Source organism: Electrona antarctica (genome assembly GCF_951216825.1).
Source record: "Electrona antarctica genome assembly, chromosome: 2".
NCBI lineage: Eukaryota > Metazoa > Chordata > Actinopteri > Myctophiformes > Myctophidae > Electrona > Electrona antarctica.
Genome location: NC_136807.1, coordinates 41,435,126 through 41,451,999, shown reverse-complemented (window position 1 = coordinate 41,451,999; position 16,874 = coordinate 41,435,126). Strand labels below are relative to the sequence as shown.

Genomic DNA, 16,874 nt, shown 5'->3' with positions numbered 1-16,874 from the left:
TCTCACTCGTCTGCTTTGTCTTTCTCTCTCTCATTTTCGTTCTCTTTCTATAAATCTGTCAGTATATCTGTCCCTCTGTCCTCAATCATCCTTTCTCTGGGTCTCGCGCTCCCACTTGCACTCTCTCTCCCTGACTGCTTCTCTCTCTCTCTCTCTCTCCTTTCTATTCCTGTCTAACAGATTCAGTTTGTTATTGTATTGCCGCCCAGACCCCCCCCCCCCCCCCCTTCTTCTCTATTTGAAAGGAGCCGAGATCACCATCGTAGTGTGCAAAGATCATATCCTAAAACACACACATATACACACACACACACACACAGTGTTGCTCCACTGTATGTCAGTTAGGTATTTCAGCCTGCCATTTCTCAAACATATGTAAGCCTACATCAGGGAACAATGGAAAGAGAGAGAGAGAGAGAGAGAGCTTAAAGATAGGAGTCGTAACACGGGACCTCGCTCGCCGCCCATTCCCAGCTTATCCAGCCCTCCTCTCCCCCTCCTCCTCTTCCTCCCACCGACCGCTGTTGAACTTTGGCTCTCTCTCCCTCTCCTGGTTCTCTTTCCATTGTTGTTTAAAACATGCTGGCTTGTGTTCCCTCTCACTTCCCCACCTCCTCATGCATTTATCTTCCTCGCTCCCTGTCGCTCCCTCACTCCCTTACTTCCAGCCGTTTAAATTCACTGTCTCCTCTGTTCCTCTCGTTTCTCCCCTCTATGCCCTTCATGTCAATGGGTTGGGTGAGGGTCTACTTGTTGTCACCAGTCGGTGTCGAGGAGGTGCCAGGAGATTGAAGCTGAACATGCCTCGCTCGCGCATGCTGCACTTGACTGTGTGTGTGTGTGTGTGTGTGTGTGTGTGTGTGTGTGTGTGTGTTTATGCAAGAGGAGCTTTTGATTTGTGTGGCCAGGGCTGTAGGCCTATGTTTGTTTCACAAAGAGTATGTGTATTTTAGGGGAGCCTTGCTGAGTGGACTTTGCTCCATCCCATTCTTGTCACACACAAACACTCAAAACTTTGGTTTTGGTGAGAGCTCAGCCAGTCCAAGGCCACCCCTTCATCCCCCCTCCCTCCCCTTATGGAAGAATGATTAGGGGGGGGGGGGGGGGGGTTTGTAGAGGAAGAAACTTTTGAGTTCCATGTGAAACTGGCTCACATGGCTTCCTCTGTGCTTTGTTTACTATCCTAACTGTTCTTAAAGCCCTTCTATCTTCCATTGTTCTCTGGCTGCGTATCGGCCAGTTCTGCTAATCGGTATTTGGGTTTCATAGCCCCGAGGTCCACGCTGCACTCCTCTTGTTTGCTCACCACGGCTAATGCAAGGCAAAACAATGGCGTTATCTGCCGTGTGGTGGTTGTAAAGTGGGTAGCTTTGACGATTACTATGACTCAACACTGTAAACGTGCGTGTGGCTTTTCATGTATGTAGTTTCAGCTGGCTTTTTTTGGAGTGTGTTTCAGCACACTGTTCTTGTGTGTGCGTGCGTGCTTTATCTGATGTTATTTGTGTGAGAGAGTACAGTAATGCTGTGGTGTGTATTGTGTGTTTGTGTGGTACTGTTGTGACTAACTTGACGCCTTGGTGTTGCCGTCTTATCTCCTAGGTGACATCACACAGAAGGGCTATGAGAAGAAGAGGTCTAAGCTGCTGGCCCCATACGTCCCCCAGACGCCAAGTAAGACCAACGCCTCCGCTCTATACTCCCTTCTCCTCGTTTGACTTCTGCAACCCCCTCTTCCCCTTCGTACTTCTCTCTTTTTAGCTCTGTGTCTGCCTGCTTGTTTGTTCCCTCTTATTTTGTGGCATGAAACAAATGTGTTTGTATCAGGTGTCTTCCATATAAGCATGTTCTGGGAAATAATCACAAAATGACAGTGACACCATATTATTTGTGTGATTTGACTTGTTTTAGACAGTTATCTCTTTACTTATCTATACACAACTGACCATGGTTTCTATTGAGTTAAAGTGCCAAACCAACCAACAACCAACCAGTTGTTTGTTCCTTTGCCAGATTTGTGACTATCTGCTGCACTCTAGTGGCAGATGTAAGAAATACACGCTAGCTGGTCAAACTTTTTAGCCCGGTTTCCAGCCTGATTCGCTGAGTTCTGTGATTTGTTTTGTGTGACTAGCAGAGTGACAAAACAAATCACGGAATGCAGCAGGCTAGTCAAACTTGGTTCTCCAGTAAATTAAGCACTTTGGCAGCTCACGCACTCACACACAAATAAAGTTTACACCGTACATGTATGTAAAGTATGTAAAATTCCATGTTTCTACATTGACCAATTCTGCTGAATCTAGAGTTTACCAACACACCTAGTAGTAGAAATCCCTCTATACTTGTCCAGTTGTCCTGTCCCCTTATTCCCTCTCACCTATTCTTATCTTATTATAACTCATCTCCCCTTAACGCATTTTGGGCGGGAACCCCGTTTGGTGTTAGCATTATGTTATGCTTTAGCTATTGAAAAATAGCAGATCTACAAGCTCATAGCGAGTGGCGCGCTACGAGCTTGTAGGTCTGCTATTTTTTTTTAAATCGAAGAACGACATAGAAACATAGCTTTTTCAGAAAACTGTCAGGATGTAGAAGACAGATTCTTCTACAGGATGTAGAAGAATCTGATCTCAGGTCAAAATGGGTTAACTATGTTTTACCCTCCAGCTGTCCTTTCGTCCTTTTATCCCCCCAGCCACCTCCATCTTCTCCCCTCTACCTATGTATTCTCACCAGACCACTCGTCCTCTGAATTGCCGTTGTGACCGTGCACTCATTCTACTGAATATCTCCACGCACACAGCAGAGTCACAATGGTGTGGAGTGAAACCGTGGCACTTCCCCACCAAGTGTCCTACAGTCACCTCTCTCCTCCTTAATCAGCTGACCTCACACAGTGGTGTGGTGTTTCCATACAGACGCACTGTACCAGATTAGTATGGGCGTGAAATGAATCCCTTCATGTGTCATTGCAGGCTAATTGGACATGTGGAAAGGCTTGCCTCCTTTGCATGTTTACTCGAGTAGAATAATCAAATTTGGCCTACCTTGGCTCGAGCAACCGTTTGACACATGACATTTTAGATGATTACATATTAGAGGAATTACAATGGCACGTTCAGAATCATGTTACACTAATGGGAAAAACCCATTTTTCGAAGACTGTGATTTGGTATTATTACTGTTGCCGTATGATTTGCTATTTCGTGCCCTTCCTTTATCGACAAAGCTGGCATTTATGCTGCTTTGAAGGTGAAAGAACACCTGCTATCGCTGTCTCCTATCCAACCGAGCCTTCATCTCCCTCTGCCCCTCTGCCTCCGCCCTACTGGAACTACTTTACTGAAATAGTTACTGGCAGTAAACTGTGACAAATATAGCCACTTGCTAAATATTGTTAGTGCATCAATCATGAAGAACACGCCCTTTAATTTAGCCTGTGGTGTTATTTGTCCCCCGTGTTGTATTATGTGTTGCTACGGACTGACTTTGTACACCCGACGACACGTGTCCTCTCTCTCGTCCCCCCAGACGTGGATCTGTCCCTGCCAGATGTCCAGTTGTCCCCCAATCACAGTGCAGACCCCAGCCCCAGTCCTGAGGCCCCGGGCCCCTCCACGTCGTCAGCCTCCAGACACCACCGTTCACATCGTAGTGGAGGGGCCAGGGATGACCGCTACAGATCAGGTACAGGACATAACATGCAGGCATGTGTGTGTGTGCGTGCGTGCGTGCGTGAGTGCGTCCGAGCGCACACACACATACACATGCACACACACACATGCACACATACACAGTTACACACACACACACACGCACGCATATGGATATACCTGTATACCAGTGGTTTTCAACCAGTGGTCCGGGGACCACCAGTGGTCCTTGAAGCGGTTCCAGGTGGCCCCTTATCTTTTACTCCAAATGGGTCCATCCATTTGGTTTCATTTTACGCTCTCAAGAGTTAAATTATTGTTAAACATGTGCATTACTTCATTTACAAGAAGTCTACACAATTAGAGAATGTAGAAGAATTGTTATTTTGATCGAGACAACTAAATATTCTTTAGTTTTGGGTCTGAGAGGCTAAATGTCATCGAACGGTGGTCCGTGGCTCAAATGACGAATAAATAATGAAGCCTTGAAAGGAAAAGGCTGGTCGTCTGCACTCAGACCAACCGTGGTGTGCATACAGTAGCCATTAACCACTTAAACCCTATATATGCGTTATATATATGCGTCGGACTTGATCACAGTCCGGTCTAAAAGCTCACTGTGCATTCATTGCATTATGCCGTGTTGTGATCTTGTAGATGGGCTATTTTGACAGATTGTTCACCCCAGACTAGGGATCCTACGGTTCATGTGGTTAACCGATCAAATATACACTTAAATGTAGGGCAAGTATCAATACAATAATCTCGGATGAGTAAATATGTATACACTTAGGCTACTTTGACCTTCATCCCTCATACCTGACACCTTCACATGCTCTTGTCTAGACATCCACACAGAGGCAGTGCAGGCAGCGTTGGCCAACCACAAAGAAGAGAAGATGGGGCTGCCGATGCCCACTAAGAGGCGCTCTGCCTTCGTCCAATCTCCCGAGAACAACTGCACACCTCCAGGTACAGTTTCACTCGAGAGCGGTCTGCATTTTAGTTTCTAGATGGAACAACGTAACAATAACGGCACTTGTCGTCTAGACTGCTGATGACTCAACCACCCAAAGCGCTCGCATTACGTGCAACTTCCTGATTCCTGCCTCGGGGCCTGTTTTGTTACCTGCTATCTTTCCTGTCTGACCTTTTTGTAATTTATTTTTCACTGTCCTGTCAAACATGATGAATGTATCATTCATAAACAACATTGCGGGGGCACCGCTGCCTAAGTTGTTAACCCATTTTGGGCGGGAACCCCTCTTGGTGTTAGCATTATGTTATGCTTTAGCTATTGAAAAATAGCAGATCTACAAGCTCATAGCGCGCCACCGAGTGGCGCGCTACGAGCTTGTAGGTCTGCTATTTTTGAAAAATCAATGAACGACATAGCTTTTTCAGAAAACTGTCAGGATGTAGAAGACATTTTTAGAATCTGATCTCAGGTCAAAATGGGTTAATGTATTGATCATTTAATGGGTTCAGTTTTGACTCTGAGACTTGTCTTGCATGTTACATTCCCCTCTCTACCCTTACTGTTTTCCTTTATACACGTCTTGTTCTAAATAAGTCAGAATCTGGGCTGCGACTATCGATTATGTTCTTAGCATTCATTCTATCGATTACCTTTTCGAATAAGTGAATAATTGAGAAGCATGGTTTACAATGGCTTTTTAATACATTCACAAAGAGACTATGGGCAGTATTATGCGTGTCTTAAGTACCAGGTCTTATGACTTAACTTAAGACCTGGAGGCGTGGTCAATGCTGTTTGGCCACTCAGAATAGCCAAATGGCATTGATCACGCCTCCAGGTCTTAAGTTAAGTAATAAGACCTGGTATTTAAGACACGCATAATACTGCCCTATGTGTATTTTAGGGAGCCTTGTCGAGTGGACTCAGCCAGCTTAGCCAGTCCAGAATACAATTAATCAACGTGAAAAAAGTAGAATATAATATATCTATTTTTTTATAATTGATTCAAACAAATGGTGTGATTAACCACTAAAGCCGTAGCCTCGGTCCCAGGCTTACTCATCTACGATACTTTTCGACCAATCACAACACTTGTTTCACATACACGGAGAATGTAAACAGATTTGTAAAGCGTCAATGTCATTTCCTTGAGCGGTACTTCCGCCAAAATCCTGTACTTCCGCCAAATTCCAGCCATGACCTCTACAGCGCATATTGTGCCCAGCGTGCTAAAGCCCTATTTTATACTTTGTCCTATAATTGTGTCACAAAAATAGCTGTTCTACAAGCTGAATGGATGAATAGTTTATTTCGGTCTAAAAAAAACATGTACATGATTATTACAGCAAAAACACAAAATCAGGACATGTTTGGACCGAAAAGGTGAAGGCTGAAGCCGTAGCTCACAATGTGTACAATGGAATTCTCCTTTAACCCATTTTGGGCGGGAACCCCTTTTGATGTTAGCATCATGTTATGCTTTAGCTATTGAAAAATAGCAGATCTACAAGCTCATAGCGCGCCACCGAGTGGCGCGCTACGAGCTTGTAGGTCTGCTATTTTTCGACTGACATAGAAACAGCTTTTTCAGAAAACTGTCAGGATGTAGAAGACATTTTGTAGAATCTGATCTCGGGTCAGAATGGGTTAAACACGGTTTTGTGCTCCACCAGACACGTCGTCCGCCTCAGAGGACGAGGGCTCTCTGCGCAGACAGGCGGCTCTGAGCGCAGCCCTGGCCCAGAGCCTGCAGAGCCCCGACTACTGGATAAACCGCTCTGTCCAGAGCTCCTCCACCTCCTCGTCCGCCTCCTCCACCCTCTCCCACGGAGAGCCCAAGAGCCAGCCCGCCTTGACCGTGCTGGCCGACGTACTGGCCCACACACGCATAGGTAATAATAATATCTGGGATTTATATAGCGCTTTTCTTGACACTCAAAGACGCTTTACATGTGTTGGGGCCAGGGGGGGGAACAAGAAGAGGACAACTTTATTAGAAAAAAACAATTAAAAGAATAAAACCAATAAAACAGTGCAAGTTTTAAAAACACATCAGCTTGGAAATGCGATGGTGAACAGGTGCAGATTTGAAGGTGGGAAGTGAGGGGGCATCTCAGGTAGGTAATCTCCTCTGTAGCGCGCTGAATGAATCGGTAGGTTTGTGTATCTCTCGGACCCCAACCTACACTGTTAAATCCTCTGTGTTCATTTAACTTATATACTTACTTATTTAAGTTACAGACCTATACAGACCTGTTTGATCCCTTGATGGTCGTTAAGACGTTAAGAAACAGCGGAATATATGATGCCACTGATTTTCAACGCAAGACCCAATTTTATTATTTTTATTTATTAAAAAAAGAAAAGAAAGAAATGGGGGAAAGATCTGGAAATGTACTTACCCGTAGAAACGGGTCCCTATTTTTGGGAACCACTTTTTTAGAGAACTGAGAAGTGGGCAATGGGCAACTTCCTCTGTCAATGCAAAGTAATGCACAGCAAGAACGAGTTTGGGAGATCTTTCAGTCAACGTTAATATTAGTTTTCTATGGCTTGTTAGTCAGGACTTCACACTTACATGTAGTGGCAACACAGTACAACACAATAAACCCTTCTACATACAGTAGGACCCCAGGACGTTTCTGTCATCCTTTTAGCCTTAATGTCTTACTGTACCACGGCCTGTTTACAGTTCTGACTAACAGACAATAGACATTACATTTCTCCCCCCTCCAGAGAACAACAGCGTCCCTCCAGACGTGACGTCTTCCACCCCCCAGGAGAGGAGGGGCTCCAAGGCGGAACTGACCCAGGGACTGACTGTCAAGGGGATGAGCAGGGGGCAGAGCCGCTGCAGCATGCTGGACACTACTGCTGATGGTACACACACACTCACACACACACACACACTGATTTATACTTGGTTGTGCGGATGTGCGCCAAGTCGCACACCAAAAATTGCCGATCTACAGGTAGCGCTCTTTTTGCTGCAGGTCGGTACTGTTTTGAATCAATAGATGATTGTTGTGTACTGTATACATGCATGGCACAGTGTTGAGTTGCATTGATGTTGGTGGTGTTATATCACACTTTTGTTTTACTTCACTTGTATGCATTTCAAAATACTGTATATTTTGGACCTTGGAAATATGAATTATAGCTTTTGAATATATATAGATATATTGGCTGCTCAAAAAAATATTTTTTCCCATGTAAGTGTGTACATAACATCTTTATATATATTATATATTTATTATGTTGTAAATTTCATCTTTATATATATTTTGGAAAACTAATTGACGTAAATATTTATTTCTTTATTTGCTGCACAAGTAACACAATGTGCTGCGAGTCTACTTTGAGTCAGTTGAGATAAGATACAGATGGAAATCATATTGAAATGATCATAATCATCACCATCATCCTCATTCCAGGCACTGTGTGGTGAAAGCCGCTAACAACCACTGTGTTTTGTTCTTTTGTGTTTTGGGTCCGTATATCCGCCCCCTGTCTTGCCTTTCATTTTAAAAAAAGGAAAAAGAAAAGGTAATTTGAATTTAACCGATGAGGGAAGGGATGCTGAATAGCGGGCCCCACCTCCCCCCCCCCCCCCCGTCAATCAGCTTGCTTTCCAGCCTTGGTGTCTGTCTTTCTCTCAGTATTATCTGGTCTGTTCGCCTTTGTGCTCGTCTTATGTTGTACTTCTAGATGTTAGAGAGCCGCCCGTGTCCGACATGTAGTTCAGTCGCTCTGTGTCTCCTTCGCTAAAGTAGAAACTATCCTTCTTCTGACGCCTTCCTTCCTTCTGTAGACTCTGCTCCAGAACCCGGTTCTGATCCTCGTTCTGATCCTGATTCTGATCCCCTGACTTTTTGCTAGTGCTCTGGGTTTTGGTCTGTGTAGTGTGAGAGTCTGGTATGAAAGTGACGTTTTGTGTTGGTGTGCAATAGAATGTAGGGAGTGTGAGCACTTGTGTGTCTGTGTTTTGTGTGTGGTTTTTTTGTGACGTGATTGTTGGTGCTCCTTTTGCTCTAGGTGTGCCAGTGAACAGCAGGGTGTCCACTAAGATCCAACAGCTATTGAACACACTCAAGCGACCAAAGAGGCCGCCGCTCAGTGAGTTCTTCCTTGATGACTCGGAGGAGATAGTAGAAGGTGAGACCTGTATTATTGTCTTATTATTATTGTCTTATTTGAAACTGAAATGAAATAAATGTGGAGTCACCTTCAAAAAGTATTGATCCGGCATCCGGGTGGCACAGAGGTAAAGGTCCTGCCCACCACCACCATCTGCACACAATTGTGTGCAGTGCATGCGTCTTGGCCGGGCGTTCCAACAGGCACAATTATTGGCTGTGTTAGCAGAAGGGAACCCGGTGTGAGAGGGGGATCTCTGTCACTGCTACTCCTACAGGTTGGTCCGGGTGCCTGTCCGGCAGGCTGCGGAACCAAGAACAATTGTGTGTTCCTCCGCATGCATTGCGTCCTCCCAGTGAAATGCCACACTGGCGGCATCACGTGTATTTACACCCTCTGTAATGAACCAACCACTATGGGTCAAAAAGAGAACAAATGTTTTCTTCAGAGCTTAACAAACCCATCATGTCCATTTCCCCAGTGCCCCAACCGGACCCCAACACACCCAAGCCAGAGGGCCGACAGATCATCCCAGTGAAGGGGGAGCCTCTGGGCGTTGTCAGTAACTGGCCCCCAGCTCTGCAGGCGGCCCTGGCCCGCTGGGGAGCCACACAGGCCAAGAGCCCCGCCCTCACTGTCCTGGATATCACTGGCAAGCCTCTCTACACACTCACATATGGTGAGTACTTACTTAGCATCTCACCTTATAATGCTGTACTGAAGGCCTTATTAAAAAGAGAAAAGTGTTTTCATATTGGCGATGTTGAGCCAAGGACCACCATTTTGATGAGATTTAGCCTCAGAGTTGTTCGATAAGATTTTGTCCACAATTCCATTCTGTATTGTATGTTGTTGTATGTTGGTACCAGAGAGACTGCAGGCAAACGTGGATCAAAATAGCAATTCTTCTACATTCTCTAATATTTTGTAGACTTCTTGTAAAGTAAGTAACGCAGATGTTCAACAATGATGTAACTCTTGAGAGCGTAAAATGTTCATTTGGTTTCATTTTACGCTCTCAAGAGTTACGGATCAGACTATGAAGTCCATTTGAAACCCACTCAAGGACCACTGGTGGTCGTAAACCACTGCTCTAGTTCCACCCCGCTCATTAAAAGCATCGGTAACACAGTTCATGTGTGTCGGTTTGTTGGCTACAGTAGCCGAACATGTATTTCTGGTAATGCTCCGACTAGACACTTGTTGTGGTGAACCTCCAGTGAATTAACTCCGGTTTTATTAATTAGTCACTGTTATATTATTATAGTCACCAATATGCTTGTTATATTGTGAGCAGTGCTTTAATGGTGAGCTTTGATACTGAAAAGCTGAAAGTCGGAAAGTGATGAGGGAACCTTGTATATTTCTACCACACATTTCTACCACACTAACTGTTTTTGTCTCTCTCAGGTAAACTATGGAGCCGCAGTCTGAAGCTAGCCTACACACTGCTGAACAAACTGGGCACCAAATCAGACCCAGTCCTCAAACCAGGAGATAGGGTGAGATCTCAATCAATACAATAGAATACAGTAGAGTGGAATGTGCATGTACAAATATTACCGTAACAATATCTGTCTCTGGCCTAGGTGGCTCTAGTGTATCCCAACACTGACCCGGGTATGTTCTGGACGGCGTTCTATGGCTGCCTGCTGGCTGAGGTCATCCCTGTGCCCATAGAGGTACCACTGTCACGACAGGTAATTAAAACTGGCATGGCTACATACAAGCACCTGGACTAATGAAGCCATATTCAAACTACAGCCATTAAAATGGCCACCATTTTCCTACATTACTCAATGCTTGAGCCATTGAGTCATGTAAAATGGCAAAATGGTTGTGGTCAAGCAGCTTAAAAACATGATGGAATGAGACCGTAACAACCTTGCAGAAAATATTGATTTACAATACCGCTGACATACTGACCTCCAGAAAGAGAGATATGGATTTTAATCTTCCATACAGGCCTCCCTGTCTCTCTTTGCACATCTCTTGACTTTACCCATGTGCCTTTCCATAGGACGCCGGTAGCCAGCAGATTGGTTTCCTCCTGGGCAGCTGCGGGGTGGGCCTGGCCCTGACCAGCGAGCTGTGTCTCAAAGGACTGCCCAAGACACCCAACGGAGAGATCATGCAGTTCAAAGGTCAGCCCAACCACGTGGTGGTTATTGCTCTCTCACTCTCAATGGCGCTCGTCAGGCTTTAGATGGAAGACACAATGTATAAACAATGCATATTGTCCAATTTATATATGTCCAGGGTGTATGGATGGGGAGGGAGGACGAATGGTCACTAATATGGATCTTATTGGTTGGAGCTCTTTTGGTGAACACAGCATATGGAATGTCAGAACAGGTCAGCGCCATATATGGAGATCTAAGGGTGGCAGCGGTGGCAGTGTCTTGAGTGTACAGGGTTTGATGAGGGCCCAGGTAGGGCCGGGCTTTAATTTCCGGGCCTGTTGAATGGACACGTATCAGTCAAAAGGGAGACATCAAAGAGGAAGGATGGATGGGGAGGGTCAACATATGGAATGTCAGAACAGGTCAGCTCCATATATGGAGATCTAAGGGTTTGAGGTCAGATGTAGAGTTGCTGGCTGGCTCCATATATGCAGATCTAGGTGACGGTCCAGTCTTCTCCATCTATGGCTATCCAGGGTTTTGCAGGTTTTCATAGTAATCTGCAACCTACAGTCGCAATAAAGAGCTGGGCCAGTTTGCTGTGTACAGACTGTAATGAAGAGTGTGATGGGGGTGTTAACGCTGTGGTTTATGTTCTGCAGGTTGGCCCAGGATGAAGTGGGTGGTGACGGACACAAAGTACCTGACCAAACCCTCCAAAGACTGGCAGCCCCACATCCCCACCGCCAACACCGACACTGCCTACATAGAGGTGAGCAGTCTCAATGTCTCAAATGTCTCGATGTCTCAAAATGTGAGCCCTCCTTCCAGCTGGAAGGAGGGCTCACATTTTGTACTTAGTAGTAAAAGTACCAATATCACAATGTAGAAATACATGTACAGACCAGAGGTTTGTATTCATCCTTCTCTTGCTGTGTTCCTGATCCCGTCTTATTATGTTGCTGATGAATTTGTGTGTACAAAATAAATGAATAAAGCAACAGTCAAGAGATTTGCAACGGTTATCTTATTTCTTAGTTAGAGCTACTAGAGAGTCAACTAAATATTATTATGTTGTTTTCAGTCACCAGATAATTAGGTAATCATGTTTTGAGTCGGTCGGATAGTTCTTGAAGTTGATACGTGAAATACAGACATTTGTATATTTTGCACATTTATTGTTATTATTATTATTGTGAAAATTATTTAGAAATCTGAATGCTAGCATATGGAGGTGTCCTTTCACGAGGTTTCACAAATCAGACTTGGCGTAACAAAACATTTCAGTTTCCTTTTTTTCCCCTTTTTTTTTCTTTTGCTTTAATCCATGGCTATGTGTGTTTATCTGTCTTCCAGTACAAGGCCAGTAAAGAGGGCACAGTCATGGGAGTTGCTGTGTCTAAGATCTCCATGTTGACCCACTGTCAGGCCCTCACCCAGGCTTGTAACTACATTGAAGGTGAGAACACAACACGGCTGCACATTATGTCGTCATATTGCTATGTCATATAGATGTACGTAGAGCACAGGTTTTCAAAGGGGATGCGCACACAGATCCGACAAACCAAAGGTCCTGGTCCGACATGCGAAAATCACCTGTCGCTCCCGACAATGTGTTGGTCCGACATGATTTTGGGCTGTGCTTGCATTTAGGGTTAGGTTAGGGTTTCGGGTAGGGTGTCGGACCAATAGTATGTCGGAATTAAAGCCTGTACCCTTACAAAGTGAGGGCAGCCAGGGGGGCAATTTGAAGGGAGAGGGAAATTGAAAGAAAACAAATAACATTAGCATAAAAATAATATAATACAAATTGTATTTAAATTCTTAAATTCTTAAGATTATTCTGCTAGTTAAACCACTTTCAACCTGGCATCCCTATTTTGGGATGCCAAAAAATGCAGATCTACAAGCTCACAACATCTATCCTTAAAGCCTTAAAGTGTCTATAGGAATCTACTGTTCACATGTTCAGTACATTGCATTGGCTGTAGGTTACATGGAGTTCATCAGCAAGACTCAGAGCTTGCTGAGCTGGAGAAGGATCGAGGCTGATGTCTAAAAACCGGTTCCAGACTGAATAATTCATGAGCTCTCATCTCCTGAGCTCATCGGCACAAGACCCTTTCACTGAAGGCCATGTCCAATCATTTATTTATCTATCCAGTCTACCTGCTACCACCCAAAGCCAACCCCTCGTAGCAGTGCATAAACAATGGGCACTTTAGCTGCTTGTCTTTGTGAAGATTGACTCCCGAGAGAGAGGGAGAGTCATGCAGGCATAGGAGAATGATCTAAACGGGAAAGTATTCAGACGGGCTATGTATTCGACCTGGAATAGTCTTGTGTTTTTCCCCCACTTGGATTAGAAGAGTTGTACATACAAAGAATGAGAGTGTGATATGAGAGTGCCCACATCCTCCGTAATGTGTATTGATGTGTCTTTGTGTGTGTATGTCCGTGTGTGTGTCCGTGTGTGTCCTTGCCCCTCACGGCACGCGTGTGTCATCTTAGGAGAAACACTGGTTAACGTGCTGGACTGTAAGAAGGACATGGGCATGTGGCATGGTGTCTTAACGGTGAGTTGATTTGTCGCAAAAGGAAACATGCCACATATTATCCACTTATCCAGACAACTTCAACTTCTCTCTCACTACCTCTCTGATGAAATGTGTGTGTGTCATTTACAGAGTGTGATGAACAGAATTCACACCATCACAGTGCCATACGCTGTCATGAAAGCCTGTCCAATGTCCTGGGTGCAGAGAGTCCACCTTCACAAAGGTTATTATTTCCACACCTCGCTTCTGAAGCAGCACTTGATTCATTGGTTATTTATTTTTATTACTACTGGTTATCAAAATGATAGACTACAGGAATGATATAATCGTAATAGCATACAGGAAGGAGAGAGAGGTTATACAGAAAAGAAAGAACTAACACAAGAACACAACTGAATTTTTAATAACAAACTAAATGACAATGAAACTCAACAAGGACGAAAACGGCATAACAAAAACAATGTTGCAGAATTGACAAGGAAAATAAAACACAATGAAATGGCGTGACATGTCCCACTTGTCTTCCTGTAGCACGCGTGGCCTTGGTAAAGTGCCGTGACCTGCACTGGGCCATGATGGCCCACAGAGAACAGAAGGACACCAACTTATCATCCATACGCATGCTCATAGTGGCTGATGGAGCCAACCCATGTGAGTTCCTAACCCCTTTTTAGCCAATACTCTACTACTGTATTTTATACAGTAATTGTACACATTTGCATATGATTCTATGACTATGTATTGAAAATTATCCTTTCTTTCATTTATGTCTTTTGTGAACTGTTAGGGTCTGTGTCGTCATGCGATGCCTTCCTGAATGTGTTCCAGTCCCACGGTCTAAAACCTGAGGTCATCTGTCCATGTGCTTCCTCTCCTGAGGCCCTGACTGTAGCCATACGCAGGTGATGCAGAAGGAAATCAAGAAACAATGCCAATAATAGCTGGGTGTACTGAAATGTGGGGCAAAACATACCTGCTTCAATGGGAACATACCGTGTTAGGAGTGAGAAGAGACCGTGCAGATGTTTAGTGCAAAACAAATGTTTGAAATATGCACTGTTTTGTTCTCTCTATTTCCTCACCCTGTCACCTGTGTTTCTTCCTCCTGTTCAGGCCTGGTGCACGTGGAGCACCTCTTCCAGCCAGGGCCATCCTGTCTATGGGCGGTCTGAGCCACGGTGTAATCAGGGTCAACACAGAGGACAAGAATTCTGCCCTCACTGTACAGGATGTAGGCCACGTCATGCCTGGAGGTCAGCTGCTATGCTTTGTCTCTCTGAGAGAGAGAGAGACACACAAACACACACCTCAATTTTTCCCCACAGTGCGGAAGCACTGGGTTTAGCTGTTAAGTGCAAAGCACACTGCCATCATTGACGCTCGTGAAGTGGCGTCCCTAGAAACAAAAGTTAGCGTGTTGCAGGGAGAACACCAGTAAGAATACACAGTGTGTGGCATTTGTTTTGTTTTCGTGTTTATTCCAGGCAACTTGATCCTCAACTGAAGAGCCAATCTCCAGAGCTATGCCAGTCATTCTCTTCTTTCGGAATGTTTTGATACCGGCGGCATTGTGTGCCATACATACAACTCTGCGTATTTCTCCATTTTAACTATTAATCTCTCATTCATTGTGCCTCAACAACAACAACATACGGCCGGTCTAGTCACAACCGATTAGACGGCAGGTTGGGAATCTTCTACGGGAGCAGCATAATTAGCATGCCCACGGGTACCTGAATGCATACAAAAAAATGAATTCAGAGGCGGTGCCGCCGCACGTCTGGCGCCACCATTGTAGGGGTTGTTTTGGTGTATGCCGCAGAGGACACGCAGTTATATGTCCCCATCAAGTCACCCACATCTGGGAGCCTAGACAGTATGAAAGCCTGTCTGGCGGACATAAACTCCTGGATGTCCCAAAACTTTCTTCAACTAAACTCAGATAAAACAGAAATAATCCTCTTCGGCCCTCCAGAATCCGCCCAAATTCTAAAAGACAATCTTGCCAACCTCTCCATAAATGTAAAATCCACTGCAAAGAACCTAGGTGTTCTAATGGACTCAGACCTTAATTTTAATGCTCAACTAAAAAAAGTGGTTCAAACCTGTTTTTTCCAACTTAGGAACATCTCAAAAATCAAGTCCTTCCTGTCTAGCGCCGATTTAGAAAAGGTCATTCATGCATTTATCACGTCCCGTCTAGATTACTGTAACGCTCTTTACTCAGGTCTAACACAAAAATCACTCTCCCGTTTGCAATTAGTGCAAAATGCTGCCGCTAGGCTTTTAACCAATACCAAAAAGCGTGATCATATCAATTCAATTCAATTCAAAGGGCTTTATTGGCATGAGAAAACATACGTTTACATTGCCAAAGCAGAAAGCACAATACAACAATACATCAATACAATCAAAACAAAAAATATGTATATCACCCCTGTCTTGATGTCGCTTCACTGGCTTCCGGTCAACTATAAAGTTGATTTTAAAATTATTTTAATCTCCTTTAAAGCTCAAAGAGGTCTTGCCCCTAGCTATATTGCGGAGCTCTTGACCCTCCTCGCAGCCTGAGGTCTGCAGGCAAGGGGCTCCTAAAAATCCGTTCTGCGAACTACGTCACAAAGGGTGATCGGGCCTTCGCCATCCGAGCACCAGAGCTCTGGAATGAGCTTCCAGAATTAATTCGCCTCACTGACTCCCTCACACGTTTTAAATCCCTATTAAAAACCCATTTATTTCAAAAAGCATTCCATTTCCTATAAATAACTTTTTGTTTTTCCTTGCCTTTTACTGATCTTGTGTTATCTTGATTTGTTTAATGTTTGGGTATTTCTTGTTTATTGCGTTCATTATGTTAGATCATGTCACTTATTTGTTTTTCTATTGTGAAGGTTCTTGTTATTCCTGTGCAGCACTTTGTGGCTCATGCCTAGAAAGGTGCTATATAAATAAAGTTATTATTATTATTATTATGCCGTTCCCCAGCAGTGTGTTTTGCACTTTAATGTTACATTCCAAGTATCTGTTACTGCTTCAATCAGCATCATAGGTGAAATCTTCACACAGCTGATGATATGTGTTTACCACACTTATGACGTGTGTATGTGTTTGTGTTGCAGCTCTGATGTGTATCGTGAAACCAGACGGGCCGCCCCAGCTGTGTAAGACAGACGAGATAGGGGAGATTGTCATCAACGCGCGGTCGGGGGGCACCATGTACTACGGCCTGCCAGGCGTTACCAAGAACACATTTGAGGTCAGATTTTCTGATGTGGTGTGTCTGTGTGTAGTTCCTGAATGAATGGCCATGCAAGCAAGAGCTCTGCAAGAACAGATAGTGGAAGGGTAGCTACACGTGTCATCTTTTCTATATTAGTGTTCCCATGGATGTGGAACGCAAAAAATAAATGTTGATCTCTTA

General features: G+C 44.4%; 1 protein-coding gene across 3 annotated transcripts in view; it reads left to right on the top strand.

Moving 5' to 3' along the window:
• LOC306939852 (disco-interacting protein 2 homolog B-A) overlaps positions 1-16,874 on the top strand; it is a 109,948-nt gene that overhangs the window by 69,496 nt on the left and 23,578 nt on the right. For 2 of the 3 annotated variants that reach the window (XM_079524611.1, XM_079524609.1), the window contains 18 exons: positions 1,603-1,674; positions 3,535-3,690; positions 4,503-4,628; positions 6,309-6,527; positions 7,372-7,515; positions 8,671-8,790; positions 9,254-9,451; positions 10,183-10,274; positions 10,362-10,472; positions 10,793-10,916; positions 11,558-11,667; positions 12,252-12,354; positions 13,407-13,471; positions 13,583-13,676; positions 13,985-14,104; positions 14,241-14,355; positions 14,567-14,706; positions 16,573-16,709. In XM_079524611.1, coding sequence (XP_079380737.1) covers positions 1,603-1,674; positions 3,535-3,690; positions 4,503-4,628; positions 6,309-6,527; positions 7,372-7,515; positions 8,671-8,790; positions 9,254-9,451; positions 10,183-10,274; positions 10,362-10,472; positions 10,793-10,916; positions 11,558-11,667; positions 12,252-12,354; positions 13,407-13,471; positions 13,583-13,676; positions 13,985-14,104; positions 14,241-14,355; positions 14,567-14,706; positions 16,573-16,709 — 2,246 coding nt within the window. Of the gene's footprint in view, positions 1-1,602; positions 1,675-3,534; positions 3,691-4,502; positions 4,629-6,308; positions 6,528-7,347; positions 7,516-8,670; positions 8,791-9,253; positions 9,452-10,182; positions 10,275-10,361; positions 10,473-10,792; positions 10,917-11,557; positions 11,668-12,251; positions 12,355-13,406; positions 13,472-13,582; positions 13,677-13,984; positions 14,105-14,240; positions 14,356-14,566; positions 14,707-16,572; positions 16,710-16,874 lie in introns of all 3 variants that reach the window. The other variant, XM_079524608.1, reaches the window with a different exon arrangement.